The sequence below is a fragment of the Saccopteryx bilineata genome, chromosome 2 (genome assembly GCF_036850765.1).
Source record: "Saccopteryx bilineata isolate mSacBil1 chromosome 2, mSacBil1_pri_phased_curated, whole genome shotgun sequence".
NCBI lineage: Eukaryota > Metazoa > Chordata > Mammalia > Chiroptera > Emballonuridae > Saccopteryx > Saccopteryx bilineata.
Window position 1 is genome coordinate 374,174,432 of NC_089491.1, and position 27,148 is coordinate 374,201,579.

The 27,148-nt window shown below is 39.4% G+C and overlaps 2 protein-coding genes across 2 annotated transcripts; both read left to right on the top strand.

Moving 5' to 3' along the window:
- The first annotated feature begins 337 nt into the window (after positions 1-337).
- KRT25 (keratin 25) lies at positions 338-7,276 on the top strand. The gene is made up of 8 exons (XM_066263672.1): positions 338-1,046; positions 1,346-1,428; positions 1,839-1,995; positions 4,323-4,484; positions 4,987-5,112; positions 5,474-5,691; positions 6,035-6,102; positions 7,167-7,276. Exons 1-8 carry the CDS (start codon positions 555-557, stop codon positions 7,274-7,276), a joined length of 1,416 nt encoding a protein of 471 aa, XP_066119769.1. The 5' UTR covers positions 338-554.
- Positions 7,277-21,790: 14,514 nt separating this feature from the next.
- KRT24 (keratin 24) lies at positions 21,791-26,369 on the top strand. Its single transcript, XM_066263663.1, has 8 exons — positions 21,791-22,469; positions 23,261-23,343; positions 23,742-23,898; positions 24,566-24,727; positions 24,825-24,950; positions 25,294-25,511; positions 25,722-25,834; positions 26,027-26,369. Exons 1-8 carry the CDS (start codon positions 21,846-21,848, stop codon positions 26,125-26,127), a joined length of 1,584 nt encoding a protein of 527 aa, XP_066119760.1. The 5' UTR covers positions 21,791-21,845; the 3' UTR covers positions 26,128-26,369.
- The last annotated feature ends 779 nt before the right edge of the window (positions 26,370-27,148 follow it).

Sequence of the window (27,148 nt, forward strand, 5' to 3'; positions counted from 1 at the left end):
GACGTAAGTGTTAACAAAATATATGATGTATGTTAGCCAAAATGGAAGTTACTTCCCATCTGAAACAGTGGCAAGAGAATGTGGGGGCGGGACTGGTAGTTAAAGAACCAGATTGGGGAAATCATGATTCTGGTTCTGTTCTCTACTTATATAGAAAGAATTGTGACAGTAAAATAAGAAAAAGTCTCAAAAACATCAATATCTGCCTTGGCATAAATAGCCCAAAACCACCATACCAAATTTTTATGGTGTGATGGATGGATGAATTTTATCTTCTAAGGAAGGAAGTAAAAGAATGACTCACTCACAATTTTAAATTGTAATAAGGAACCTGAAATTGCTCCACCCAGACCCATTTCTCAGATAACCACCAACCCGAGGGCAACTGCCCTCCTACAGAAATAGGCCCAACAAAGTTAGTTACTAATTAGGAAAAATCATCCAATTATGCTAACTTGCTGAGGCTGGCAAGCCACGTTTTACTCTGTGTAGGCAGAATATCATGCAGAACACACTTGAGAACTGTCTATAAAAAGGCAAACAAAACAGTTGAGATGAGAAGGCATTCCATACCGGCTTCCACAAGTCCTGCTCCGCAACGCGCTTGCCCAGATACCATGTCTCTTCGACTTCCCAGCGGCTCCAGAAGGGCCTGTCCGCGTCCCACCACAGGATCGCTCCGGCTGTCGGGTGGGGGGGCCAGCTTTGGGGCTGGAAATGCCTGCAGCATGCCTGGAATTGGAAGTGGCTTCTCGTGCGCCTTTGGGAGCAGCACCTTGGGAGGAAATGCAGGCGGAAACAATTCCTGTGCCGGCTTCACTGTGAATGAGGGGGGACTCCTTTCTGGCAATGAAAAGGTGACCATGCAGAACCTCAACGACCGTCTGGCGTCCTACCTGGACAACGTGCGAGCACTGGAGGAGGCCAACGCAGACCTCGAGCAGAAGATCAAGGGCTGGTATGAGAAATTTGGACCCGGTTCTTGCCGTGGGCTTGATCACGACTATAGTAGATATATCCCTATAATTGATGATCTCAAAAATCAGGTAAGAAATTACACTTCGCAATCATTTCTATGAATTTTCATGTCTTTTCCTTCCCTCGCTGAATACTAAAAACATTTATCATCTCTACATGTAATTTCTTAAAAGGCATTTCCATTTAGCTTTGGAGATAGGCTCTAAGTAGATTCAGTTGTTGAACCTCATGATTTAAAATGTCGCTATCTAAAAATTATATTAATTTTGATTCGTTCCAGTTCCTAAGCTACAAAAAACACTTTGGATTTTTTTTTTAATTATTGATTGATAAATTGCCTTTAAAAAATCAAACTCCCCCTTTCTAGATCATCGCTTCCACCACCAGCAATGCAAATGCTGTTCTACAGATCGATAATGCCAGGCTGACAGCGGATGACTTCAGACTCAAGTGAGTAAGCTCTTGGAGTGAAAGATTCTGTGAGGATTAATGTGAAGCATTATATTGAATTCATTTTTTGATCCTTCCATTAAATAGTACCAAGTCTTATTGCAATGCTATAAAACACTTGGGTTTAAAATAAGCAGAATGTTATTACTTTTTTATACTTTCACTATGAAATATAAAGTATGAATGGTTATGTTATAAAAGTAGTGTTTAATACCCTGGTTCTTTTTCTGTCAAAGAAATACCTCAAAATAGAGAAAATAATAATTATCATACAATAAACTTGGAAAATGTCTCTTGGGGCCAAATCTGTTACAGTACTTCTAAATTCCAGACCTCTAGTATTTGATCTTTGATTGGTGACCATTTCTCCAACCGTGTGACAAACTGGAAAATCATGAACACTCTTTCAGGTATGAAAATGAGCTGGCTCTTCACCAGAGTGTGGAGAGTGATGTCAATGGGCTGCGCAGAGTTCTGGACGAGATAACCCTGTGCAGAACCGACCTGGAGATTCAGTATGAAACCCTGAGCGAGGAGATGACTTACCTCAAAAAGAATCATAAAGAGGTAAGAGCTGACTGGGTACATTTTAACCACCGTTCTGCAGACACTATCTACCTGATAGGAGATAATATGCTTGACTTCTTAAACAAGAAGTTGGTCCTAACCACACAATATCAGACAGACAGGAGGCCTGAGTTGTCTTCAAAAGTGGCAAAGTGTTTGTACAGGTTCACCCTTGCTCTCTCATTGTTTCCCGTGGGAAAACAAAGAATCATCTTTTCCAGACCAATGGGGGTGACAAGAGCAGTGTTTGGCTAGATAATTATAGCTAAATTAATATGGCACAATTAAAAGATTACATCTAATTAAATTAAAGATGTTAAGGACAGCCAAAGGAAATTTGATCTAAATTTCTATGTAACAGTGGCAGATTTAAGACACTTAAACATTTACTCCATACACATATTAAGTATCTAGATACACTTAATATCAATACATATTCTTAATAGGTATGGCTATAAAAATAATGAGACTGAAATTAAACTGTGATGTCAAAATTTACACTTCTAAATAAACAATATATATCCAAAATGGTCACCATGGGAAGCTAAATTCTAAATCGGACCATATAGCCACTACTCTAGACATACCTCTGTAATTGTTTTGTGAACCACTGTGTTCTAAGAATATCTTTATTCTTTGAAAAGGAATTTGATACTTTCAAACAGCAAAATAACTTCTATAGTTAAGCCAAATGCTTAAAGAAGATCAAGTAAAAACGTTGCTTGATTCACCATGAAGCTATCTTGTAAATCTAACTATTTGAAGAACATTTATATAAATATACTAGTTCAAGTATGGCTCTAACCGCCTGGTAGTTACTAACAAATTTTTGATGAATGGAATTGACTCACAAACCCTCGTGTAACTTTTTGTCTTTTTTTTTTTTTTTCTGCTTAAACTGGGAAAGTTTTCCCTAAATCTTCAGAAGTAAAAACCTACCTGGAGATAGAGAAGGAATGGGTACCACCAAGGAGGAATGAATGCTAGAATCTCCTGATGGACTTGGTACAGGGAGGAAAGAAAGCCTCATTATTATCATTAGGACCAATCTGGGGTCTGGGACATGGGGGGGGGGGGGGGTTCTGCAGCAGAGACGTAGGCTGGTCCATGTTGTTTCAGTTGTACAGTCTTAGCAGGGATGTCTGCCTTCCACAATCTTAGAACTGACTCACTGCATCCCAACAGCACATACCTCAGATGGAATAACATGAAATAATATGCAAAACTGATTTCAACCTCTAGGATAATGATAATGACCATAGTGACTAGCATTTATTTAGTATTTAAATGCCAGGTAGTACTGCCGGTTTCACATCTTTCAACAATACAGAGAAGGATTTTTTTTTTATCCTCAATTTTCAGATAAGAAAATTGAGACATGAACTATGTTCCCAACTTCATCTAGCTACTACAGGGCTGAACCAAAATTCACATAAAGACAGGTTTGACACCAAAGTCCATCAAGACAGTATAATGTTCTATGTAAGCTTAATAGACAACTAGGATTCTTTAGAAGATGTTCTTCCTTTACTAATTATATACAAATAAATAAGTTAAAATCTTAAATAAGTATAAATATATAAATACTTATTTTTTAACTTTTTAATTGATGAGAGAGAGAGAGAGAGAGAGAGAGAGAGAGAGATTGGTTTGTGGTTCTACCCATCTATGCATTTGTTGATTGATTCTTGTATGAGCCCCGACTGAGGATGGAACCTACAGCCTTGGCTATCCAGACGATGCTCTAACCAACTGAACTGCCTGGCCAGGGCTCCAGAAATATTTATTTGTTCATAATTATTTCCACTGTTCAGAATTATTTGGACTCAGCCCTCCCACCATGTTCAGGCTGTGTTCAGGATATAGCTGAATGGAGGACACATCAAAGTTGGTCTCAAAGTAGAATAATGACCAGTCTTCCAAGGTGGAAACATTTCAACTAGAAATGAATAGAATAAGAGATGATGAATCCCTCATCTTCTAAATTTTGTAAGGACTTTCCTTGGGAAAAGGAATTGAGACTTTTTCTGAGCAGCAGAAATAAAACCGATCGATGAATGGGAGTTTGTGAGCTGGAATTGGGTGCACCGAAAGAAAGACCTCTGAAGCAATGACAACTCCAAGAATAAAGCAGGCTATTCACGAAATTAGTGAGTTCACTATCATTGAAATTTATGTCCACCGGACAGGAAATAAAAAATGTAGAGGGAGCTCATTCCACAGCCTAGGAGATGGAACCAGGTGAACGCTAAGAACACTTCCAAAGCTAAGCTTAGACCTTCTATGAGATCCCTGCATAGCTGAGCTGCACACTTTCTTGCCTCTAGGAGATGCAAGTTCTGCAGTGCGCTGCCGGGGGCAACGTGAACGTGGAGATGAACGCGGCGCCGGGGGTGGATCTCACGGTTCTGCTGAACAACATGCGGTCCGAGTACGAAGCCCTCGCCGAGCAGAACCGCCGGGATGCAGAGGCCTGGTTCAACGAGAAGGTGCGTCTTAAACAGGAAACAAGCCTGCCGCATTTTGGTGATGTTCACCCAACTAAGATTTGCTCTGGTCCTGGCCGGTTGGCTCAGCGGTAGAGCGTCGACCTAGCGTGCGGAGGACCCGGGTTCGATTCCCGGCCAGGGCACACAGGAGAAGCGCCCATTTGCTTCTCCACCCCTCCGCCGCGCTTTCCTCTCTGTCTCTCTCGTCCCCTCCCGCAGCCAAGGCTCCATTGGAGCAAAGATGGCCCGGGCGCTGGGGATGGCTCTGTGGCCTCTGCCCCAGGCGCTAGAGTGGCTCTGGTCGCAACATGGCGATGCCCAGGATGGGCAGAGCATCGCCCCCTGGTGGGCAGAGCGTCGCCCCTGGTGGGCGTGCCGGGTGGATCCCGGTCGGGCGCATGCGGGAGTCTGTCTGACTGTCTCTCCCTGTTTCCAGCTTCAGAAAAATGAAAAAAAAAAAAAAAAAAAAAAAAAGATTTGCTCCCTCACTTACACCTTTCAGAGCGCTTCACTGCAACAGCAGATCTCCGAGGACGTGGGAGCCACAACCTCCGCCCGGAACGAGCTGACCGAGATGAAGCGCAACCTCCAAACGCTGGAGATTGAACTGCAGTCTCTCCTAGCCACGGTAGGAGAGGACAATTTCTTACCGTCTCCTAGGTTAGCGTTTTAAATATGTGCCTGTTGGTTTTGAAAAGCTCCTATCCATGTTGAGAATATATCCATATATTATTTTATGTAATTAACTTAAAACATAAAGAATAGGATTTTATATAGAACAGCTAAGACAGCAACGTCAAATGTCTTTAGGCTTATTCTACCAAAAAGAAAGACTTGCTCATTTTAAGAATATCACAGAGTCTTCTTAACCATGTGCCAATGTGAAATCTAAAACAATTATAGGCAAAGTGAGCAAGAGGAGAAAGCCATATATCAAAGCAAGTTCATCTATCTGTATATCTGTCTGTTTCTTCATTGGGTCCTTACAGAAACACTCCCTGGAGTGCTCCTTAACTGAGACCGAAGGCAACTACTGTACGCAGCTGGCCCAGATCCAAGCTCAGATCGGGGCCCTGGAGGAGCAGCTGCACCAGGTCAGAACCGAGACTGAGGGCCAGAAACTGGAGTATGAACACCTCCTGGACATCAAGGTCCACCTGGAAAAAGAAATTGAGACCTACTGCCTCCTCATTGGTGGAGATGATGGGTAGGTAAAATAACGTAGAGAAGTAATATACTGAAATCTGCGTGAAACTTAAATCTCTGGAAAGCGAACATAAACAGATTCTACACTTCTTACCATAGACAGCCAAATAGTAAACATGATACTCTATTGCCAAGATACAAATTAGCAACATCTTACAAAATCAAAATGCAACAAGGTATGGGAGACAGGAACATTTAAAAATCACCTCTTGGTGCTAATGCAAATGTAATCCACTGAAAGGTGTACACCAAACATCTAAAGAAAACATAATAGTGAATCTAGAGATAAAGGGGTTCTCTCTAATTCACTCCTTTGTGATGTTTCCAACAATATATAATTACAGAGCTTGCAAGTCTGGAGGTTACAAATCTAAAGATTATGGATCTGGAAGCATGGGAAGTCAAGGCAAAGGTAATTAAAAGTAAATTCTACTTTTATGCTGTACTATTTCATTTTCAGTGCACAGATTGATTGCTTTTATATTCCCAGAATTATATTATATATAAGAATAGATACAGGCTGACCTGTGGTGGTGTAGTGGACAAAGTGCTGACCTGGAATGCTGAGGTCACTGGTTCAAAACCCAGCTTGCCCGGTCAAGGTACATACAGCAACTACTGTTCGTTGATGCTTCCTGGTCCTCCTAGCCTCTCTCTCTCTCTCTCTCTCTCTCTCTCTCTCTCTCTCTCTCCGCTCTCTAAAGTCAATAAATAAAATCTTTTTTAAAAGACACCAAAAAAAGAATAGATGTAATAAAGATTTGTAATAGATGTCAGTGAGTACTAGATGTCTAACTTTAGTAATGTGTGCTAATTTTAAACAAAGGAACATGTCACCATGTTTTTAGCTAATCAAGAAGTCAAAATTCACCAAAAATGAATCTAAGAACTTGTGCTTATTACCTAGTTCATCCCATAGAAAAAGTCTATTATTTCTTTAATCAATATAATTTCCTGTTCTTTTTTTTTAAGTTTATTGTAGTAAAATATACAGAGCACAAAATCTAGCACCTTAACCATTTCTGTGTGTATGTTTCAGTGGCATTATGTACATTCATATATTTGTACAGCCATCACCACCATCCATCTCTAGAACTCTTTTCATCTTCTAAAACTGAAACTCTATATCCATTCAACAAAAACTTTCCATTTCCTCCTCCCCAGCCCTGGCAACCACCATTCTACTTTCTTTATGAATTTCACTACTCCAGGTATCTCATATAAGTAGAATCGTACAGCATTTGTCTTCTCTGACTGAGTTATTTCATTTAGCATAATAGCCCCAATATTCATCCATGTTGTAGCATGTGTCAAAATGTCCTCCCTTTTTAGAGCTCAATCACATTGCCTCATATGTTTATACCATATTTTTAATCTACTCATCCATTGTTAGAAACTTGGGTTGCTTCCACATTTTAGCTATTGTGATCTTATTCATCATTCCTTAACTCTCTAATATCTCCTTTTAATTTTTAGATCCGCCCAAAGCCATAGTGGTAAAGAAAGTTCTTGAGGAGGTAGACCAACGCAGCAAAATACTGAGCACCAGGCTCCACTCCCTGGAAGAGAAATCTCAAAGCAATTAATTTGAGACACAAGAGCTAGCATATGCCAAATACTTTCTGAGAAGAAAAGGCATTATATATCTGTCTAGAAAAATGACCAAATCTTAAAAAAAAAACTGTCTGTCCCTTTGTCTTTCTGTTACTGAAATATAAGCTCTAGCAATCAATAGTGGTATCTCCCCATTCATCTGGAAGAATACCACATACAAATATGATGACTCATTTGATTATCTTATAGAAAATCTTGTGAATTCTGTGTTCAATAAACCTTCTTCCTTTAGCAATTTATCACTGATTGATGGTATTGTCTTACATTTAAAAGGTCTGTGTCTGTGGTACAGCTATATGAACACCTAACAGCTTTTAATTTATACAAAAACTTTAAAATATTAAAAGATTTTCAAGAGGCTTTTCCAACAATGAAAATGAGACAAATTCAGAATGAATAAAAGTATTTTTACTTTAATCCTCAATTTGTCATACTCAGACATAATAAGTCTATTCCCTTTCATACAGCTAGAATGTATACATTTCAGGTTTATATGTAAAATGAGGATAATAATAGTACTTCTTTCAGATTTTTTTTTTCTGTATTTTTCTGAAGCCGGAAACGGGGAGAGACAGTCAGACAGACTCCCGCATGCACCCGGGATCCACCCGGCACGCCCACCAGGGGGCGACTCTCTGCCCACCAGGGGGCGATGCTCTGTTGCGACCAGAGCCACTCTAGCGCTTGGGACAGAGGCTGAGGAGCCATCCCCAGTGCCCGGGCCATCTTTGCTCCAGTGGAGCCTCGGCTGCGGGAAGGGAAGAGAGAGACAGGGAGGAAGGAGAGGGGGAGGGGTGGAGAAGCAGATGGGCGCTTCTCCTGTGTGCCCTGGCCGGGAATCGAACCTGGGACTTCTGCACGCCAGGCTGACACTCTACCGCTGACACTCTACCACTGAGCCAACCGGCTAGGGCCCAATAGTACTTCTTTCAAATGGCATTATAAAGGTTAAACAAATTATTACAAAGTATATTTATTGAATAAGCATTCAATAAATGCTAACTTATTTTTAATACCTGATATTTATGATTAATTTTCAAATATCATTTCCCTTTTGAATATATGTTTAAATAATATTCTAAATGGAAAGAAGTTTAAAGCAAAAGTTCTGGTTTAGAATTCAAGTTTAATTAATGAAGTCACACTTGTATTACAAAGTACATCTGATGTTTATTACTTTCTTGACTAATGGATTCATCCCTAATAAAGGGGGAAAATTTAATGAACTGAAAACATAATTTCATCATATCAAATGATATCAAATGTGAGCCCTAGAGATCTAGTTGATCATCAGTCCTCTATGGATGGTTAACCATATCATAATCCATCCATGAAAATTTGATTTCAAGCTCTATCTGAAAACATGAAGCAGAAAAGGTGATTGCGGTTCTTAGGGGCACTATATCCTTGAATTATTTTTATTGTCTTTTTTTTTTCTCTTTCTTCTTTTCCAAGTGAGAGGAGGGGAGATGGAGACAGTCTGGGGCAATGCTCTGCTCATCTATGGCCATGCTTGCAACTGAGCTATTTTTAGCACTTGAGACAGAGACACCATGGAGCCATTCTCAGTGCCTGGAGCCAATGCACTCCAACCAGTCAAGCCATGGCTGCAGGAGGAGAAGAGAGAGAGAAGAGAGGAGGGGTGGAGAAGTAGATGGTCACCTCTCCTGTGTGCCCTGACCAGGAATTGAACCCTGGACTTCCACACGCCAGGCCAATGCTTTACAATTGAGCCAACTGGCCAGGGCCTTGCTGTCTATTTCTAATGCATTCTTAGCCAGAGGCCAATAGAATCAAATGTCTTTTGTCAGATTATATTAAAACAAAAACATTACAATCTTGGAGAAAATTTATCAGTTCTCAGAAAAAGAGTATCAACAGTGAACTTACTTCCATGTAGTGAAATGAGTGTTGGGTGAAATCAGGAGCCTCAGGTTCTAACCCTGGTTCTTGCGTCAATGAATGGAATATTACATAAAAAAAACCACATAACTTTTGAGCTTTAGTTTCCTCCTCTGTAAAATTTTCTGACAGCCTCTCATAACACAAATAATTATTTAATTATGCCAGTGTGTACAAATGTGCTTAAAAACTGCAAAAGTGATGTAGAAATGTAACAAGCATGAATAGCAGAAGAGATTAGACAAAAAAATTTTGATGTTTTATTTAAAGGAGCAAAAAATTTTGAATCTGATGGAGCATTAAACAAATTTTTGAAAAATGACATGATGCAGATTAGAGAAAGTGTAGAGGCGTAAGTATAGGTTTCCATGGTAATAAACTCTCCTAACATTAAGGCAATGTCATTCTATAAAGTCTGGTATCTACAGCAGTGAGCTTTTCCCACATGAAAAGCATACCATCTGGAACCTCAGTTGCCAGGATACAGAATGAATAGCTGCTGATTTGAAAACTGAAATCAGTTGAGATTTGGTTCACCCAAATAGTACAGCAAATGGTATCCAGTCATTGAAGAATGGATGAGTCAAGTAAGAAGCCTACACTCCTCAACTTTTTTCTTATAGGTAACAGTTTCATGGGACTTTAAAATAAAAAATAATGGATTGCAACATATACATAATTTTGCTATTTTTTAGGTAACTATTTCTAGTGATTAAAATCCCAGAACTACTTTTAAACAGGCAGGGACCATCAATAACCATTACATCATTAAAAACAAAAGCAGTCTTCAGTTCAAGAGGATGTAGGGGTTAGAGTCAGAGAGAGATCTGAGGATGCTACCTGCTGGCTCTGACAATGGAGGAGGGGCCAAGCCAAGGGAGGTTGATGGCCTCTAGAAGCTGGAAAAGGCAAGGAAACATCTACGTAAGACTTCTGTCCTCCAGAACTATAAGAATATTCTTGTGATCACTTGAATAATTACAGATTTAATGATCTTCCCAAGAAAAGAACATATTGGTCACATCCTGTCTGTGATGAGGCTTCTTGCCCTAATAAGCTGGTTCTCTGCTGAGGTCTCTTAACTTCCTGTAAGACCTGTCCATGGGAACCTGTAATTTATAATATAACAATATTATCCTCTCTTACCTGGGGTAACTGCCTTAGTCATATACAATTTGGTATGTATATGCTGATGTTGACATAAGTCTTGTGTATATGTTAAATATTTTGCCTTGGGAGGAGAAAAGTCAGCAGTGAATTAAGAATGATATGTTTTTGTTTCCAGTTTAAGAAAAGGGGGGGTGAAGGTTGTAATCCAAGAGTTCTTTATAAAATTTTTCTACTTAACTAACACATTTCATACTTTCCATATGCCAAGTATTTCTCCTGGTCCTTTACAAATATAACTTGTTTAATCTATGATAACCCTATGAAATAGGAACTAGTGTCTTCATTTTATAAATGAGGAAATCAAACTACGGAGATGTTAAGTAACTTTCTCAATGTCACACAGCTGGAAAATAGCCAGATACTAACTGGGGAGCTGGAAGTGCAGAAATGTGGCTCCAGGAAGCTGTAGGCACCATTCCATGCTGGCCTTTGGAACTTGAATATATTTTCTTGGAAAATGTTATAAATAATAATTATAAAATTCCGTAATAGCCTATTTTAACTGCATGTAGCTGAGCTGAAATTCTGTATATCTATCAACATGTTCTCTTGGTTCTCAGCACAGTATCTGTCAATCTGTCACAGAGTAAGTGTCCAATAAATATTTGTTGAACGTACTGTAGAATAGACACTCCACATACGACATTAGAACTCCAGAATGGCTTGGAGCCCCCAACAGCAGGAACAGATGTTCTCTTCTTCAACATCTCCTATATTGGTCCCAACAGCTTAGTGATGAAAAGGAATTTGGGCAGTTGAGCTTGATGGAAGCAAATGACAGATGGGTCCAGACAATAGCAGCAGAACAACAGCACAAACTACGGAGATCTTGAGTTTCTATTGCTGGTAGCAAGATCTGTTGCAAGCCTGTGACAGAAGGTGGTGTGAAATACGCAGTGGGATGGCAAAATGAGCCACTAAGACCAAGCTCCATGGAAACTGGGTCTCTAACTAGAGCAGCTAAACGAGGAATGATAAGTCAGCCATCAGCAACCAAGAGTCTACAAACTAGGTCAACCACTGGGACAATAAGTAATCTCTATTGTTTCTCAGTAGAAAAAAAAATAAATTATTTTTCTGACACTATTTCAACATTGTGAAAATTGCATAAAAAAAGACTTGCTGTGATCATATAAAATACAACCTAAATTATACCCAAGTTTTTTAAGATTAGGGAATGTGACTTGTCAATGTTATTCCCAAGATCTAACATAGTGTTTTTTGTAAGATGCTTAATTAATAATTGATAAAATTTTACTTATTACTGATGTGTAAAATATAAATAAGATAATAATAGAATAATATAATATATGATATAATAAAATAAGACAAATAGAATGATAAATTATAGAATTAGAAATAGAAATAGGTAATAAAATAAATAAGTAGAATAATTGATAACTGGATATAATAATGAATTTAATTAAAAATAATAGAATCATAAGTGAATAATAGATGAATGATAAATGAATAAAGCAATATCACCAACTAGTAACTACTATACTTATCATAAATAACACAATGTATGAGAAATAATCATATTATCTCATTACACATGTAATATGAACAATAAAGAAAATAGGCATTAAATTTTTTTTTCAAAAATAAATTACTCTAAAGCTATCAAAATTCTCACCACTGATTTTAAAAATCTTACTCTCTAGCAAGAAGATGTGATTCCAGTTTATTCAAACAGATATTTTTTTCCAAGTTTCTCTTTGGCTACAACACCAAAATCTACAGTGGAATGTAAGGATAATATTCTTTATCTTATCAATAAATAAGCAAGTAAAAACACAGGTGTCATGGAGCTTTGTTAAAGCAACCCATTAACAACTTTGAGATCTTAAAGAAGTCATCATCCTGGGTCTTAAAGCCTTAATTTTTTAAAAAATGAATTGGTCTAAATTATTTTAAGCTCTTCATTCCTTTCTAAGTGGTAAAGAATTATTCTAAATTTGTCTGAAGTCTTTGGACGAGATAGAAGCACAAAAATACATGTCATTTAATAGAAAATATTTAGGAAATAGTGTTATTTGAGCCGATTTTTAACCACTTTCCAAAATCATTGGTATCAAAATGGGGTTTATCTGCAGGACAAATGAAGGTCAATTGCACAGTTGATGTCTTGAAAATTTTGATAACTGCTGATCTGCAAAGAATATGAAAAGCAAACTGAAGAAAGAGACTTATCACCAAATAGAATCACGACTCAATACCTTCCTACCTCACTTGCAAAGCAAACATTTCCTTTGAGGTTCATTTTAACAAAAAGAGTCAGAGAAGGCTAAAGTATAGTTCTTTTTCATTTTTAGTTTAAAATTTTTTTTCTTACTTTTAATTAGACAATGAGATGACCCAACAGTCTAGTAATAGCACAATTACTGGAAGGAATGCTGCCCCAGCTAAAGACCTGTCCCGACATTTCAATGAAATTATTGTCAAGGAAGTCTATAAGGAAGCCAAAGAGCACTTCAATTATCACAATAGCTAGTGAAAACACATATTAGTAAATAAAATGGGAGTACATTTCAGAGCTCTGTTCCACCTTGATACTACAGACCAGACTGAGTCATGGGTAGCTCAGTTCTCCACGGAAGCAGCTGACCAAGCCAGAGATGAAGTCATGAAACTGAAATGCTGTCTTCACACCCATGACATTGAACTACAACCTTTAATAGCTTAAGGTTGGTGAAGGCAGCTAATGATAGTCTCAAACTCAAATCCAAAAATATAAACAGGGCTTACATATTTATATAAATAATTATACATATATAAGTGTCAAAAATAAAATCCCTTAGAAAAGGTACCAAGAACATCAGCTATATAAAGAAAAACGGTAAAGACATATAAAACACTCCAATCAGATGAAATTAGGCTGATCTTCTAATTTAGCACCAGGTGGTCTTATAGAATAAATAATACTGTACAAATTTAAAAAAAATAAAAATGATCAAGCCAAGTATTTGAATATAGAATTACAATTTACAAAGCTCTTATTATAACCTTGTGCACAGGTGAGAAACTACAGTTCTAAAATACTCCCTATTTCTTTTTTAGATTCAAATAAAAGCAGAGAAACCAGGACAGTAACAGATAATGGCCAAGTGATTTCATCTCAAGTCAACAATGTTTCTGATGTAAAATTCAAATAAGAGTAAGATGTAGAAGCAAATGATGAATCTGAGAAAGTGACAATAATTTAACAAGCCCGAGGAGACAGAGCTTCAACTACTGCCATAATTGTTTCTGATAGTCTTTGACCTAGTTTGGTCTTTAGAATGCAAAATGTGTTTTCCTTTTTAATTATTCTACCTCAATAAACTTTCCATCTGTTGCAAATCAACTGCATCAATTTTTGCTAATTTTTGTTACACACTTTTTTGAGAGAGAGAGAGAATGCTTAAAGAGCAAGCCTTATTTTGGCTATTTGGGCTTTTTTGGTTGCACACGATTTTTACAACTTTACTGAGATATAATTCACATACCATAATTCACACATTTAAAGTGTACAATTCAATGATTCTTAATACAGTCTCAGAGTTGTACAACCATCACCACAATCAATTTTAGGCCATTTTCATCCCTTCTAAAAGAAACTGAACCCATTTGCAGTCACTCCCCTTTTCTCCCTCACAAATCCCCCCCAGCCCTAGACAACTTCTAGTCTTCTTTATACACTATGAATTTACTTATTCTAAACTTTTACACAAATGGAATCGTATCAAGGATGGTCTTCTGTAGCTGGCTTTTTTCACCTAGCATGATGTTGTCAATATCCATCTGTGTTGTAGCATGTATCAGTACTCTATTTCTTTATCGCTGAATAATACTCTATTGTATCAATATACTATGCTTAATTTATCCATTTATCAAATGATGAACATTTGGTTTACTTATATATTTTTTTTTTATTTTTTTTTTTGCTATTCTAAATAATGCTGCTGTGAGCATTCGTGTACAAGTTTTTGTATGAAAATGTTTTCATTTGCTTGATTTCATGTTTCCATTTCTCTTCGGTTATCTACCTAGAAGTGGAATTGTTGGGTCATATATGAATTCTGTGTTTAACCTTTTGAGGACCTGCCAGACTGTTTTCTGCAATGACCATACTATTTTACATTCCCATCAGCAGGGTATGAGGGGTCCAATTCCTTTCCATCCTTGCCAACACTTGTTATTGTTCTTTTTTATTATTACTATAATAATCCTAGTAGATATTAAGTGGTATCTCATAGTTCTACACTGACTTTTAAAATCTATTGTTTTATATTAGTCCAAAACCATGCCAAAATTGATCATGATGTGATTATAAAATATCCGATAGCCCTGCCATTTTCCAGCTTTCTTATGGTGTCACAATCATACGTGTTAGTTAAAATGACACCTGTCATTTAGGATCCTACTCTCTCCTTAAAAAGAGAACACTAATACAAATGAAAATAGGAAACCAAGTGTTCCTTTTTTTAATTATAAAGAATGACTTCAACTTCCACAGAACAAAATATTGAGATAGCAAACATTGCCCAGGGCTGATACACCAAGCGCCTAGTTGCTGGGAGTATAGGCTGCTGGCAGCTCACAACTATGCCCTTTATTGGGCATTGCCCTGGGCAGCAGGAAGCTGCCTTGCCCAAGATTCTACCCCTCCCAGCAGAATGTCCATGGGCCAGTAACTGGCTGAGGCTCAGCCCCTTCACCTCAAATTGGACAATCTGAAGGGCCAGCCCAGCTCTGGAGCTCCCCAAAGGATCAGCTGAAGTATCCGTTAAAACGGCATTGCAGGCCCTGGCCAGTTGGTTCAGTGGTAGAGTGTCGGCCCAATGTGTGGATGTCCTAGGTTCAATTCCCCAGTCAGGGCACACAGGAGAAGTGACCATCTGCTTCTCTACTCTTCCCCCTCTCCTTCTCTCTTTCTCTCTCTCTATTCCCTTCCCGCAGCCATAGCTTGATTGGTTTGAGCACATCGACCCTGAGTGCTGAGGATGTCTCCATGGAGCCTCAGCCTCAGGTGCTAAAAATAGCTCAGTTCCGAGCATGGCCCCAAATGGGCAGAACATCAGGCCCAGATGAGTGTTGCTAGGTGAATCCCAGTCAGGGCACATGTGAAAGTCTGTCTCTCTATCTCCCCTCTTCTCACTTAGAAAAGAAGAGAAAAGACATTTTTAAAAATAATAAATAAATAAATAAATAAATAAAACAGCATTGCAGTCAGCCTCTCCCTCCTCACTTCCCTACAGGTGTATCCCAAGAGAAACTCCTCCGTAAACCTCCGTAGCCATTTCTCCATCTCAGAGTCTGTCTACAGGCAGCAAGAATCTTAAAAAATCGTGTAAAGTTCCAACAATTAAAACAATGTGTCACTAGCACAGAAATCAAAACCTAGAAAAAGCTCCACTTATATATAAAAATGATACCTTCAAATCAGTTGTGGAAAAGTAGATTATCAAATAAAGCCTACTGGAATAATTAGTTAACCAAGTTGTGGGGATAGGAGTGGGGGGGTGTTAGTTATCTTATAGCATACAGCAAAATATTTCCACAGAGATTACGGAAATAAAAGAAAGTAAACCTTTGAAGACTTATTTTAATATAGATATGGAATGATGAAGGCTTTTTAAATCAATAAAACAAAAGCTGAAAGCATGAAGGTAAAGATATATTTGTATCAAGAAAATGATATACAGTAAGAAGAAAAACAAAATTAAAAGAAAACAACTAAGCCTTAATAAAAAATATATACTAAAAATCCATTCCAACACGGAGGGGAAATCTGTGCCGCTATCCAGGTAACCCACTCCAGATTCCAGAGGCACAATTTCAACCTGCCCTGGTTGCAGGTTAGCGCCACCTGCTGGCGTCTGTCTTCTCTGTCTAAAATCAAGAGAGACTTCTGGGTAGAGCCTACTGCCAGGAAAGCCACAGCTGCAGGAATCTGCAGCCTGTTTAGTTGGCCTGACTCATCCTCAGCCTCCCATTTCCCATACTTCCCTCACCACCCCTCCCAACCCTGCCTGTCCACCTGTCACATCTCCCCTCTTCACCCCAGAAGTTATGAACTTTAGGCCGCCTTCTCTGGGGCTGGACACAGAATGGGAAACAAGAGCTCACATGACAATCTGGGTTATATATGTCTGTGGGTTCTCTGGATAGGAAGCTATTGTCTGTTTGGTATGAGGAAAGGTCCAAAAAACCTTTCATACAAAAATGATCAGTAAACTCTGTGCTTCCTTCCATCTGTGTTGACTCTGCTCCCTGGACCTCAGCTCTTACAGAGTCACACACCCATTCTCTTAGCTCTTCGCAAACAGACTAAACAATCTTCAGAAAAAAGTGAAAAATTGAGCTGTTTAAAAATATTCCAGAAAATTCAAACTCAACAAGTATGAGGCTAAGTCCTTTTCTCCCAGAACAAAATTTGGCAAACTGATATGACTGAGTAGATGCTAGTGGAGAAGAGAAAACCTTCAAACAGATATGCTTAATTGAAACAAAAAGAGAAAGAACAGGAAAGAATAATGGGAAAGAAGATACAAAAGGAGAGGAAAGAGTGAAAGAAGAGAAACAGTCATAGAAATGGTGCATTTCAGTTCTATTTTTGTAAATAATTTGTAACTCCTTTGGCACAGGACTGAAATCGATTTGTAGACGGTGCCAGACCCACCGGAAGTTGCTTCTCTGGACACTTATTACTGCAAAATCTTTCTTTCTTCCAGGTAGTTGAGCTTGGTGAGGCTCACAGTGGCCACCATCAGAACACTGACCTATACAGTGATTCTCTGCAGAGAAGTCCCCAAATGACTCTGGCACGGCTTCCCCGACCCTCCCCAACAGCCTTCCTTTCACCAACAGCCCCTCCACTGCCCCCCAAACACACACACACAATCAAAAACCCAGAAGGTGGAGAATAAAGGTTTAAAAGCCAGAACACATAAAAAAAAAAAAAAGGGCAGAAGCAATCAGTGACCCAAGCTGCTCATGAAGCAAGTCAAGCTGTGTTATTTTTAGTTACTTTAAGGACTGTGTATTATCTATCTATAATATGTTAGGTATTATAAAGAGGCTGTGCACACAACAGATGGGAGCTTTTCTTTTTTCCACACCATCTGCCACAAAAACTTCTGCCCACACTCAGCAAATACTCTATTCCTTGTTACTTCTCTTAACTATTCTGATCTTACACTTTTATTTGAAAAGCATAACAGAATATTCTCTAGAATGAACAGAAGATAGAATTCCAGGTTCATTCTATTCTCAATGCAAAAGATTCATCAGTGAAAAGATTCATCAAACACTTTTCAGTATTTGATTTTCCTGCTAATCTAAAAACATGCAATATATAATATTAATCTGAAATTTAAAAAAATACTGATATCGCCTGAACAGGTAGTGGCACAGTGGATAAAGTGTCGGACTGGGATGTGGAAGACCCAGGTTTGAGACCTCGAGGTCACCAGCTTGAGCGCGGGCTCATCTGGTTTGAGCAAAGCTCACCAGCTTGGACCCAAGGTCGCTGGCTTGAGCAAGGGGTTACTCGGTCTGCTGAAGGCCCACGGTCAAGGCACATATGAGAAAGCAATCAATGAACAACTAAGGTGTCGCAACAAAAAACTAATGATTGATGCTTCTCATCTCTCTCCGTTCCTGTCTCTCTGTCCCTGTCTATCCCTCTCTCTGACTCTCTCTCTGTCTCTGTAAAAAAAAAAAAAAAAAAATACTGATATCTATCTCACAAAAATGTTGATGTTTACTATTTGAAAATCATTCTGCACTTATCACAGCAGTCATATTCCATAGTGAAGTGTAGTTTATATGAGTCTTGACAGGTAAAAATAAACAATAACAAACAATTCAAAACAGCGTATAACTCAGGGCAGCACTGAACTGGGAGCCCAGACATATAAAGTTCAGTCCTTTTTTTTTTTTAATTTTCATATATTGAACTACTGAATTCTAAATGCCAAAGGCAGCATTTCTGGACAGTCTCCCCCACTGGAACTTCCCCAGATTCTTGAAGTTTTCATTTTACAGATGAAGGAAATGCCAGTAACTAACTTGTGAACTTTGGTAAGTCGTTATTTCAAATAAAAGAGAGTATTAAATTTGGGGATGTCTCAAAACAGTGGGGACCAATGCTTACCAAAGAATTCTAACACAATAAAAAAAAAAAAAAGAATTCTAACACTTCACACTCCAGGCAAGAACAGCATTGTATTTCTGTATGTGATTAAAATCCTTTATTCCATTAAACATCAGCATTCTAGACAGTATGCAAATCACAGAATCGAGCTCAGGCTGATGGATTCACCACTGAGAAAAAAGACACGGATACACAGAACGAGAGCATGAGACTGCATTTAAGGAAATACTAACAAACAAGCAAATCCTGTGGGTTTACCTCTGCATTTTTTTTTTTTACTTCTATATTTATATACTGCCTGATTAGGCAAAGAATTGAAGCCGGTAATGGCTGCTTTGAGTATTAAATAATGCCCTCCCCAGCGGTCATCTCTGAAGTATAAAGTGTCAGAGAAGCACCTCAAAAGAACTTGGTTTTAAAGCTGAATTTTATTTATTTTATTTATTTATTTGTTTGTTTGTTTGTTTTTGTATTTTTCTGAAGCTGGAAACGGGGAGAGACAGTCAGACGGATTCCCGCATGCGCCCGACCAGGATCCACCCGGCACGCCCACCAGGGGCTACGCTCTGCCCACCAGGGGGCGATGCTCTGCCCCTCTGGGGCGTCGCTCTGCCGCGACCAGAGCCACTCTAGCGCCTGGGGCAGAGGCCAAGGAGCCATCCCCAGCACCCGGGCCATCTTTGCTCCAATGGAGCCTTGGCTGCAGGAGGGGAAGAGAGAGACAGAGAGGAAGGAGGGGGGGGTGGAGAAGCAAATGGGCGCTTCTCCTATGTGCCCTTGCTGGGAATCGAACCCGGGTCCCCCGCACGCCAGGCCGACGCTCTACCGCTGAGCCAACCGGCCAGGGCCTGAAGCTGAATTTTAAAAAACAAAAACAGGCATATGTCAGCATTAAAATTATATCAATTTTTATTATATATAATAAAAAATTATATCAACAAGAAAGCTAAAAAAAAAAAAAGACACAAGATAGAATACCTCAGTCATCGCAAGCCTCCGCAAAGGAAATTCAAAGGTCCAGATCTCCCAAATCATAAGGTAAATAAAGCTGCCAAAATGAACCAGCTACAACTTAGATGACCACGGAAGAAAAATGCCACAAACCCCACGCAAAATTCAGAGACAGGCGACAGTGCTAAATGTTCCTCAGTCTTTCTACATAAAGCTCTCTCTACCTTGGCTCGGAAATGTCTCGGTGGTATCAGATTTCTTTCACTTCACTGTTGTTTCTTTCCTTAGACCTTATTTTCAGCAAATGTCAGCCTTTGTGAAAGTAGAAAGATTTCATTTCATAACTTTAAGAGGAAGGAAAAGTCCAGTGATGGTTCCTCCTGTCTCCAGCATTCACTTTCCATTAAATCATTAGCATTTAGACTTATTTGGTTTCATGGCTTTGGGGAGGGGTGAGGCAAGATATCAATGGACCGTAAGGGCTGGTGCATTTTTTACCTTCTTGAGAAGGGTGTAATGAGAATTACGCCCAGCTTAACGATTTAAAGTTTACAAAACACCCCATACTTCTTTGTAAGAAGGCACCCTGGGTACAAGACTGATACACACCACTACTGCAAAAACAACACAGGTAGAACACAAAAGCTGAGGAGCCACACAGCACAGGCAATTACCACCCACTTCATAATGGGTCCCAAGCAAAGGTGGTCTAAGGAAAAATAAAAAGAAGACAGAACATTGGATAAAAAATGATCAAATATAAGGATTAAAGCCTGGACGTGGTCTAACAGACACACTGCCAGGATAAAGGAGAAAGTTTTAAATAAACAAAAGTCAGGGAGCTACATGAGCATAAAGCTAAGAAGGTCAAGAAATATTTTTGAAAGCATCTATAATTTTATAAAAAGATGCTTTTTAAATTATGGTAAAACACACAGAACATAAAAATGGCCGTCTTAACCATTTGAAAGTGTGTAGTTCAGTAGTGTTGAGTACATTGATACTGTTGTGCAACCAATCTCCAGAATTCTTGTTATCTTGCACAACTGAGACTCTAGACCCATTCAACAACTCCCCCACAGCCTGTCTCCCAATCCTGAGCACCCACCATTCTGTTTTCTGTCTCGGAACTTGACTACACCAGGTACCTCGTATAAGTAGAATCACACAGCATTTGTCTTTAAAACACACACGCTTTTAAACTATTAGCAGAGGCGAATGGGAAGGTCTAGAGGAGAAAGGGACAGGAAAACAGGAGGCAAAAAGTGAGCTAGAGAGGATTCTAGATTTCAGTATCTATATAATGACTCATAACATTATTTATCAGAAATGCATATGAGTTGTCATTTCTAAGTGTCTTTTCAACTAAACAGAAAAGAAATGAGCAGACAGTAGACTGGGGAAACTCCAGATTTCATTATCTGCAAATGAGTCCATAACATCGGTTACCACAAGTGGATTCCAATCCCCTTCTCCAGAGATCTTCAAAACAAAGAAGAAATCAATCTCACCTCTTAGTTTCTTAAGATTTGATTCTGAAGAGGAGATTTGGTACCATCATAGCAGACTCAAATTCGGTCAGAAAGATCACAGTCTTTGTAGCAACATACCAGTCACAGTTCACTCTGATCTGATGCTAAAACATCCACCTAAAAATTTTCCCATCTCTCTTAGACAGTCTCTGCTCGAATAAACGTGTTGCTGAGATCCAATGATCGTACACGAAAGGCTATTATTTATTTAAGTTTTCTTCATTAACAGTAAAAATATCTAACTTGATCTTAAAATACAAAGAAGACAATAATCTAAACATCACAAACGTCAACAACCTCAGAAATATGCTGATTGAAATAATCACAGAGAAAGACAAATCTAAAACAGATGCTGGTGCCAAGGCTAATTTCAACTTTAAGAGAACAATACAAACAAAAAGTTATAAGTCTGATGGGAAATTACCCTTATCATATTAAGTATTTTAATGACATTTGTTAATCTGGGGATGTGCCCTGCAATTGAGAAATCATAAAGCAAATTTAATAGAATTACTCCTTCAGAAAAGAAGTATCAGTCATCAAAACCTCTGAAAGATTAAAACTGTAATTCTGAAAAAAAATTTTTTTTTGCTTTGCTCCACCTTTTTTTTTTTTTTTTCTTGATATAGTAAAATGCCTGAAGGCTCTGACCCAGCTTCAGCACAAGAGCCAGTAAACAGAGTCCAGGAAAAAGAAATTATCTAATTGCAGATTAACAAAACTGTAACAGGGATTAAGAGGTGACACAGAAAAGGAACACCCTAAATGTCTGTATATAAGGGCCGAAAAGACAGCCTGCAAACACGCGCTCCACTCTCGCCTCTCTCATTCGCCCGGACAAGCAGCATGTCTTGCTCAGCTCGGATCTCCTCCTCCCGGGCTGGAGGGAGCAGCTCGGTCAGGGTGTCTGCTGGTGGCAGCAGCAGCTTCAGTAGCAGAAGCAGATGTGGTCTGGGGGGCGCCTCTGCCCGGGGCTTCCGAGGAGGAGCCGGCAGCTGTGGCCTGAGTGGGGGATCAAGCAGTGGCTTTGGAGGGGATTTTGGTAGCTGTTCAGTAGGAAGTGGTTTGATAGGTGCTTCAGGCCCTGGGGCTGGCTTTGGCGGGGGTCCTGGCTTTGGCGGGGGTTCTGGCTTTGGCGGGGGTTCTGGCTTTGGCGGGGGTTCTAGCTTTGGCAGGGGTTCTGGATTCGGTGGTGGTGCTAGTGGCGGCTTCTGCAGCTATGGTGGTGGCACCGGTGGTGGTATTGGAGATGGGGGACTTCTCTCTGGAGGTGAAAAGCAAACCATGCAGAACCTCAATGACCGCCTGGCCAATTACCTAGACAAGGTCAGAGCCCTGGAAGAGGCCAACACTGGTCTGGAGAACAAAATCAAGGAGTGGTATGATAAAAATGGGCCTGGGTCTAGAGATGGTGGGTCTGGAAGAGATTACAGCAAGTACTATTCAATAATTGAGGATCTCAAGAATCAGGTAAGACCCTATCCACTGTTGAGTTTCTATTGCCCCTTTTGTTTTTATTCAGAACATGGACTGGGATGAAGACTTTAAGTCAGGGAATTACCTGAAAACATATTTGCTTGCTGGATATGTAAAATGGGACTTGGTGTATTTTAACTAGGACACTACTGCATATGGCTTTCAACCTCATTCATTTTCTGTTTGTATCTCAAATTTGGGTATCTCTACATAACAGTAAAATTTATACAATGGCAGGCAGCTAATTAACATGAATATATGAGTGATGGCAATGAGTCAATATTAGCTTAATCTACTTTGTGATTAATTCTGGTAGGTTGACATATTTTGGTGTCTTGCTAGATTTAGATAGTCTTTATAACTATTTTCTTTCTATAAAATCTGGTGGAAATGTTATATAAGAATGTGGTGGAGTCTAAAGTGTTCTTGTCACGGTTGTATGGAAAAAAATATTTTTAAAGACTTTTTAAGAAGTGAAGCTCATTTTTCATGCTATTTTCTAAAGAGCTCATAAAATAATTGATCTTCCAAAGCCCTGGAAGCATGCAGAGAGCTATGTTCTGTAAAACATTATATGCCTATTCCAGTAACTGCAAACTGTTACCTCTTTGCAGAAAGATGTAGTCCAAATACACCGGGTCATTGACGCAGGTGCCATTCCAAAGCAAGTTTTCAAAGCAATTCACCTTTAAAAGCTAACCAAGGGGCATCTACCTTCACAGGCGGGCATGCAGACAGAACATAAAACTCACCTATGATTCATTCACTATTTTTGCCTTTTCTAGATAATTAATGCCACTATTGAAAATGCTGGGGTCATGTTGCAGATTGACAATGCCAGACTGGCTGCCGATGACTTCAGACTGAAGTAAGAAAAGTAAAGACTTGAAAACAAATGCTGTAGAAAAAGTAAAATTTTATCTATTTGCTTTATTTATTCTATAAAAGTGTTTTTAGTCTTTTAGGAGATCAAGACCTAAATTCACAAATATCCCAAATGTAAACTTTAAAGGTTATCATTCCACCAACAAGAAAAAAAGATAAATTTTTGAAATATTTTATGAAATTTTTGTCATCAAAAAAGATTTGCAATCAATAGAGTTAGCATTAGGCTTATATATATTTTTACAGGGGAAAAATTCCTAAAAGAAAACTTAGTAGCCTTTGTTTATAAAATAGCTCAGAGGAGAAAACTCTTTCTTGAACATACAAGAGTGGACATACTCTTTGAAGTGTACTGTACTGTCTTACTGCTGCCCCTTTCAGATATGAGAATGAGCTGCATCTCCGGCAGAATGTGGAGGCCGACATCAGTGGCCTTCGGAAAGTCTTGGATGACCTGACCATGACTCGTTCCAACCTAGAGATGCAGGCTGAGAGCCTCACAGAGGAGCTGGCCTACCTGAAGAAGAACCATGAGGAGGTGGGAACATGGTCCATATTATTAAACAATTCTGACATCTGTTTTTCCCCATAGCCATTCTATAATAATAAAATAAATTCTATCTGCATGGATTTCAAACTCCTATGACCAGAAAAAAATAGTAATAATAATGACCAAATTATATCTGAAGTTGGTGATGGAGAGTAGGGGGCTGGTTTCCCTTCAATGTCCTAGTTTCAACTATGCATTTTAGGAAGTCCATTGCTATTTCATTTGCATTGCTTTGGTCTTTTCTCTCTTTTTTTATTCTTTTTTTATTCAGTGAGAGGAGGAGAGGTAGAGAGACAGACTTCCACATGTGCCCCAACCAGGATCCACCCAGCAAGCTCACTAGGGGGCGATGCTCTGCCATCTAAGAAATTGCTCCATTGCTCAGCAACCAGGCTCTTCTTAGCACCTAAGGCAGAGGCCATGGAACCATCCTTAGCACCTGGGGCCAACTTGCTCCAATCGAGCCATGGCTGCAGGAGAGGAAGAGAGAGAAAGAGTGAGAGAGAGAGAAGTGAGAGGAGGAGGGTATAGAAGTAGATTGGCACATCTCCTGTGTGCCCTAACTGGGAATCGAATCTGGGACATCCATTCACTAGGCTGACGCTCTACTGCTGAGCCAAGTGGCCAGGGTTTTCCTCCACCCCCTTTATGCTAGGAAATGAAGAATATGCAAGGAAGCTCCGGAGGGGATGTGACAGTAGAAATGAATGCCGCCCCAGGAACCGACCTGACCAAGTTACTGAATGACATGAGGGCACAGTATGAGGAACTGGCTGAGCAAAACCGCCGGGAGGCCGAGGAGCAGTTCAACAAGCAGGTAGGTTATCACCGCTGAGTGGCTAAGCCGGTAGCAACACAGAAGCCACTTCGCTCACTCCATCAGCGCACACTGACTGCATTTTATTTTTATTTAGAGTGCATCACTGCAAGCACAGATCTCCACTGATGCTGGGGCAGCCTCTTCCGCCAGGAGTGAGATAACAGAACTGAAACGGACTCTGCAGGCCCTGGAAATTGAGCTTCAGTCCCAACTGGCCATGGTATGTTGCAAAGAGTTTTGTAAAGCCTCCAACTGGGAGCTAAAGGATTCAGTTTTTCCCTTTGCCAAGATGTTCCACTTGGCACATAATAAAAGCAGTATTAAGGAGGACTGTACTGTGGTCATAGAAAGCATAAAACATTTCATTTAAAGATAATATACCCTATTTCCATAAAAGATTTAGTTAAAAAAAAAAAGTAATGCCAACAAAAATTAAGAAAGCAAATGACATAACAATATAGCTTGTAGCTTGGTGAAGGTAGACATCTCCCGGAACCTTATAAAATGTTATAGTTTTTAAAAATCATCAGTGACTTATTTTCATCATAATTTTTTTTTCTTAGAAAAACTCCTTGGAAGGGACCCTGGCCGACACAGAGGCTAACTACATGACCCAGCTGTCAGAAATTCAGGTCCAGATCGGCAGCCTGGAGGAGCAGATCTGTCAGATCCGGGGCCAGACAGAATGCCAGAACGCAGAATACGAGCAACTGCTGAACGTCAAGACCCGCCTGGAGATGGAGATCGAGACCTACCGCCGCCTGCTGGACGGAGAGGGAAGGTAAATGATAGTCATGATGCGTTGAAAGACGTGTTGGTATATTTATGTCCTGAAACCAGAAAGGGGCTTAGGGGCTGCACTTACATTTATAAAGCCACAGTGACAGTCCAATCAAATGACATCTACCTTCATTGCGGAGAGCCCTCTGCATGGAAGGTTTCTCCTGCCTTTGCAAAATGCAAAGGAAAACAATCTTTTTTCTCTCTCTAGTGGTTCTGGTTTTGGAGGATCTGATTTTAGAAACTCAGGATCCAAAAACCCAGGACCCAAGGATCCCATATCCAGTGACTCAAGATCTGGAAGCTGCTCCAGCCAAGGAAGAGGTAGGCGTTTTTTAATGTTCATAATCTTATCATTTAAAAGTAAAAACATGACAAACACGTTTTGCTTGTCATATGAAAAGTATATTCTGTCGTTTACATAACCTCACCTGGAGAGAACACCCTGCATGAAAGCATCCGTATTTCTCCGGATCACTTCCTTCCCGACTGACATTGCGATTCTATGATTTTCAGATCCAAGCAAGACTAGGGTAACGAAGACCATCATAGAGGAGGTGGTGGATGGCAAAGTCGTCTCATCTCAAGTCAGCAATATTTCTGAGGTGAAAATCTAATGAGAAATTCCCAGACCAATAAGTGTCTTTCAGAGAAAAAAATCTAAAGGGCACAAATGAAGACATCACACCCATCAGCCATCTTTCTGGATTACTTCAGGGAAAAGTTTTCTATGCAGAAATGGATGACTAACCAATTTTTCTGCAGCCTCTTTTCTTATTAGAATGCTCTTGAAAAAGTTGAAATGACAACTTTGCTCTAATTGTTTCTATGCTTCAATAAACTTCCTTTAGCAAGTTAATCGAATCATTGATGAACTTTTTTAAAGAAACTTAATTTTACCTAGAAACGAAGCTGTCAGTTATGATCTAGTTCACTGTTATGTTACTAACATTAACTCATTATTTACACAGTACTTTCTTCATAAAAATCAAGACTATACTTTCATACGTGGGCATTTTTAACAACATCCCATTAGAACTCAGTGATTGCTGAAATTAAACCTCAGTGTCCCTAAAACTATAGCCAAGAGCTGAACCCACAGAGAAGGATGCCATTATTAGATTTATCAGTCTGTAATTAATAATGCCTAGTTCCTTAATATCCATCACTGATAAAAAGTAATGTGAGATTTGCCTCCTACTTCAAGAAGCTACATTTTAGTTGGAGAGAAAAGCTAAAACACAAAGAGGACAGCAAACTCCCAAGGGTGTTAACAGTAAAAGATTTGATTCTACAACATTCACCAGAAGTGCCACAGGACTCTGACGTTGTGTGCTTATAGGACATTTAGGAGACTGTTCAAAATAAAAGTCTTGAGCCTAACTGGGTAGCTCAGAGGATAAAGCATGGACCCAGCGTGCCAGAGGTTGGGAGTCTGACTTCCAGTCCCGCACATACAAGAAGCAATCAATGAGTGCATAACTAAATGGAACAACTAAGTGGAACAACAAGTTGATGCTTCTCTCTCTCTCTCTCTCTCTCTCTCTCCCTCTCTCACTTTCTTCCCTTCTCTCTCTCTCTCTCTCTCTCTCTCTCTCAAGTCAATGTAAAAAATTTTAAAATAAATATGTAAAAATA

Coding starts and splice junctions, on each gene's coding strand:
- KRT25 (XM_066263672.1), top strand. CDS start 555: ATGAGAAGGCATTCCATACCGGCTTCCACAAGTCCTGCTCCGCAACGC. Junction 5,113..5,473: donor TGCAGTCTCTCCTAGCCACG/GTAGGAGAGGAC, acceptor GGGTCCTTACAG/AAACACTCCCTGGAGTGCTC. Junction 6,103..7,166: donor CATGGGAAGTCAAGGCAAAG/GTAATTAAAAGT, acceptor TTTAATTTTTAG/ATCCGCCCAAAGCCATAGTG.
- KRT24 (XM_066263663.1), top strand. CDS start 21,846: ATGTCTTGCTCAGCTCGGATCTCCTCCTCCCGGGCTGGAGGGAGCAGC. Junction 23,344..23,741: donor GCCGATGACTTCAGACTGAA/GTAAGAAAAGTA, acceptor TGCCCCTTTCAG/ATATGAGAATGAGCTGCATC. Junction 25,835..26,026: donor CTGCTCCAGCCAAGGAAGAG/GTAGGCGTTTTT, acceptor TATGATTTTCAG/ATCCAAGCAAGACTAGGGTA.